The sequence below is a fragment of the Rhinopithecus bieti genome, unplaced genomic scaffold (assembly GCF_001698545.2).
Source record: "Rhinopithecus bieti isolate Rb0 unplaced genomic scaffold, ASM169854v2 scaffold_51905, whole genome shotgun sequence".
Taxonomy (NCBI): Eukaryota; Metazoa; Chordata; class Mammalia; order Primates; family Cercopithecidae; genus Rhinopithecus; species Rhinopithecus bieti.
Window position 1 is genome coordinate 1282116 of NW_016821253.1, and position 3464 is coordinate 1285579.

The 3464-nt window shown below is 41.8% G+C and overlaps 1 protein-coding gene across 13 annotated transcripts in view; it reads left to right on the forward strand.

Annotated features, from left to right (window-relative positions):
- The window catches only part of SNTG2 (syntrophin gamma 2), a 414561-nt gene that overhangs the window by 383518 nt on the left and 27579 nt on the right, over positions 1-3464 (forward strand). For all 13 annotated transcript variants that reach the window (XM_017860345.1, XM_017860346.1, XM_017860347.1 and 10 more), the window contains one exon: positions 858-968. In XM_017860345.1, the coding sequence (XP_017715834.1) occupies positions 858-968 (111 nt within the window). The remainder of the gene's footprint in view (positions 1-857; positions 969-3464) is intronic.

The following is a 3464-nucleotide window of genomic DNA, read 5'->3' on the forward strand; positions in this document are numbered from 1 at the left end:
TTTTTAAAAAAAAAAATTTTTAAAGGAAAACTCGCCTAGTGGTTGTTAAAAAAAAAAAAAAAAAAAAAAAAAAAAAAAAAAAAAATTACTGTTCCCTGGTGGAATTTTTCTGGGAAGATAAAGATTTATTATAATGAAGTATGTATAATTAAAGACTACCTTTTATAGAAGACATCCATTAGGTCTTTCTTTGCTGTAGCCTTTTTTATTTATGGGAGTTAGAGTTTGTAGAGTACATTTCATCTTTAAAGTACCTTAGCAAACATTAAGTAATTTTGCAGTAGTATTAAAAGGCAATATTTTAATTTTAATTTTACATTTCTCAAATTGGTTCATGAAAACTAAGGTTTAGTGGTTCACATATAGCCATAGATGGGGTGGTGTCAGTCAGGATTAAAGTTTTTCATTTTGTCTGCACTCTCGACTATGTCTTATATAATATAGGAAGAACTGGAACTTCTAGTGAATTTTTCTGAAGTTCTCCAAGCAGAAAAAGGAGCAATGCTCATAAGATGTTTTAAGGCTGTGTACAGGAAAACACAAGGGAAGACCAGAGGGGGCCACTGCAGGCGACGTGGGACTGAGGACGGTGGATGCTGATGCATCCTCAAGACATGCGGAGCAGCTACTGGAGGCTGGACCATGGGGCAGGAGAGCTGGGTGGGCTGGAGGAAGCCACTTTGCAAAGATTGAAGAGTGAGAAAGTAGAGACTGACAAATCATCACATGCTAAATGTCGATTTAAACATTTTGTAAATGTCTGTTGATTTAACAAGGCTGTTTAATGTAGTAAGAGATGCTAATTAAATAAATGGACTCTTGTTTATAAATCACTAATTAATTTTATTCCTTTACAGAATGTGCTCTGGAGATTTAAATTCTCTCAGCTTAAGGGATCTTCAGATGATGGGAAAACTCGAGTAAAGCTGCTGTTTCAGAATCTGGACACCAAACAGATTGAGACGAAGGTATGGGGCATGGGGCGTGGGTTATTCTGCCACCCACCCACACATAAAGTACAGCTCAGATGGTCTGCTGGTAAAAATCTCCATCCTTCCCATGCACACATACGTAAACCAATAGGTCCCGAAGCACAAGTCCTTCTTAAAAATTAGACAATAGATACGTCAAAAGAGCCTGTCCAGGTCAAATGTCCCTTATCTGAAATACTTGGGACCAGAAGTGTTTGGGATTTCAGATTTTGGAATGTTTGTGGATTAGGTACTGATTGAGCATCTGAAATCCAAAAATCCAGAATACAAAATGTTCAAATAAACATTTCCTTTGAGCATCATGGCAGCATTTGAGAAGGTTGGGATTCTGGAACATTTAGCTTCAGGCCAGCATTCAAGAAGGTTGGGATTCTGGGGCATTTCAGTGTTTGGATATTCAGATTTGGGACGCTCAAGCTGTACAGGATGTTTCCTATCAGAGAGACGTTTATATCCTAAAATAGTGACTGTTGAAACAAAGTATTTGATTTGACTAAAATGTACAAGCATCTTAGTAAATATTAGCAGGAAATCAATATTTTAAAATATACCAGAAGTCAAAATTTAAAGGAAGGGTTTTACAAACTGTATTTTGTTTGCACCCTGTATGTGATAAATTGACTATAATATTGAGAACAAACTTCTTTGTTAATTAAAAGACCTTAGACCTTTTAAATTCATTGCCTGGAGGTGACATTGTACTATTGACAGGTATTGACTTTTACCATATTTTATGTATAAATATGTTGCCCACAAGCCAGTTTTAATATAAACTTAATAAAACTAAAGATTAAATTTACTAAACTGAAAAATAAATTTTAAAAAATATGAGACTCATGAACACATATTGTGTGGAAACAGATTGTCAATACTTTGCAGACATTTTTTTCTCTGATGGAATTAATCTGAGCAACACGTCACACGTGGTATTTTTATATGTGAAAGTTCAGGTCAACTTTGATCCTCTCTTCATTGATCTCAATGAAATGACAATTTATAGCTGCTTTTAAGTACAACGGAAATTGTATGTGATTGTTTGACATTTTTATGTTTTGGAAATTGACAAAAGTAAAACCTGATTGCAGATGGTACAGAGGCTGTGGCTCCTGGGGTGGGGGACAGTGATGAGGCAGCAGCACTCGTGCTGACCCCAGGGCCCTGAGCAGGCAAGGCACTGACCTCTCAGCAGGCTGCCCTGAGCCGCATCCTGGGGTCGTCAGCCACCAGCAAGCTGGGAATGTGGAGAGAGAGGCTTGACATCAATTTCCATCTGATATTTCACTGGCATGGATGTGAATCGATCAGGGATGAAAACAGAAGGTTCTTCCTCTGGTTTGTTTATTTATGCAGCTGTTTGCCTTGGGCTCCCTGGCAGGGGAGGAGCCCCATAACCTTTTGCTGCTTTAATCTTGTGGAGCTCTGAGTCTCGTACTGTGAGGGCGCGGGAGGTCTCCGGTGGCCATGAGGGTTTCGTGCCTGCGGTGTCCCTGTGGCTTTCTGAGCCCCTCTCATCCCCGGGGCACAGGCTTCAGGACCTCCAGCAGCTTCCATGGCATCTGAAACACCCTTTTAACAGTGTCTGTTAAGGTTAAATGTTTTTGTGTTTATTTGTTAATGATCAGTCAGCTCTTGATTATCTGTTAATAAAAGGAGCATCAGTATCAGGTCACCTAAGACAGAGGGGCTTGAAATATGTTAGATTCACGTGGGACAGAGGCTTTGCGACAGGCGTGGCTGCCTTGTGCTGCTGTGTTTGGATCCACCTATTTCCATCGTGGGTGGGTGGAAAGGAGAATGCCCCAGGGAGTTCCAGAGGCCACAGGGATGGACGCAAGATTCGTAGGGCTTGAAGCTTAAACAATTCATGGGAATTTTTTTATGAAAAAAAAAATGTAAAACTGCAAATACAGCAACCTAACTACACTTAGAAATGAATGTGGGGCACATTAATATGTCCCTACAAACCTCCACCTCCATTTCCCCACACCGGATCTCAGAGCCACCCAAGGCCTCTCTGTGGCACCTCTGGGGCGAGAGGGAGGAACTTGGGTAGAGACAGGCAGGGACCTCACAAGAGCAGTGACCCAAAGGCCCTGGGCACGTCGCTCGGGTCCCCCAGCTCCCTGGGCTCTGTGCAGTCGAGGACCTCACAGCTTACACAGGAAGAAGAGGGGACACAGACGAGGATGACAGCATTTCCCACCTTATCCCACAGAGTAGGAAACAGACATGTGGATGACTGCAAACACTTAGTGCATGGGTGGCCGTGGGCATTTTCAGAAGTCACCTCCATACACTGAGGGTCTGCACTTGTCAACATACGAGATGTACAGAAAGGTAGAACACGGCGGCTGGGAAACGAAAGCTCTGGAAGCTAATGTAGAACACGGCGGCTGGGAAACGAAAGCTCTGGAAGCTAATGTAGAACACGGCGGCTGGGAAACGAAAGCTCTGGAAGCTAATGTAGAACAC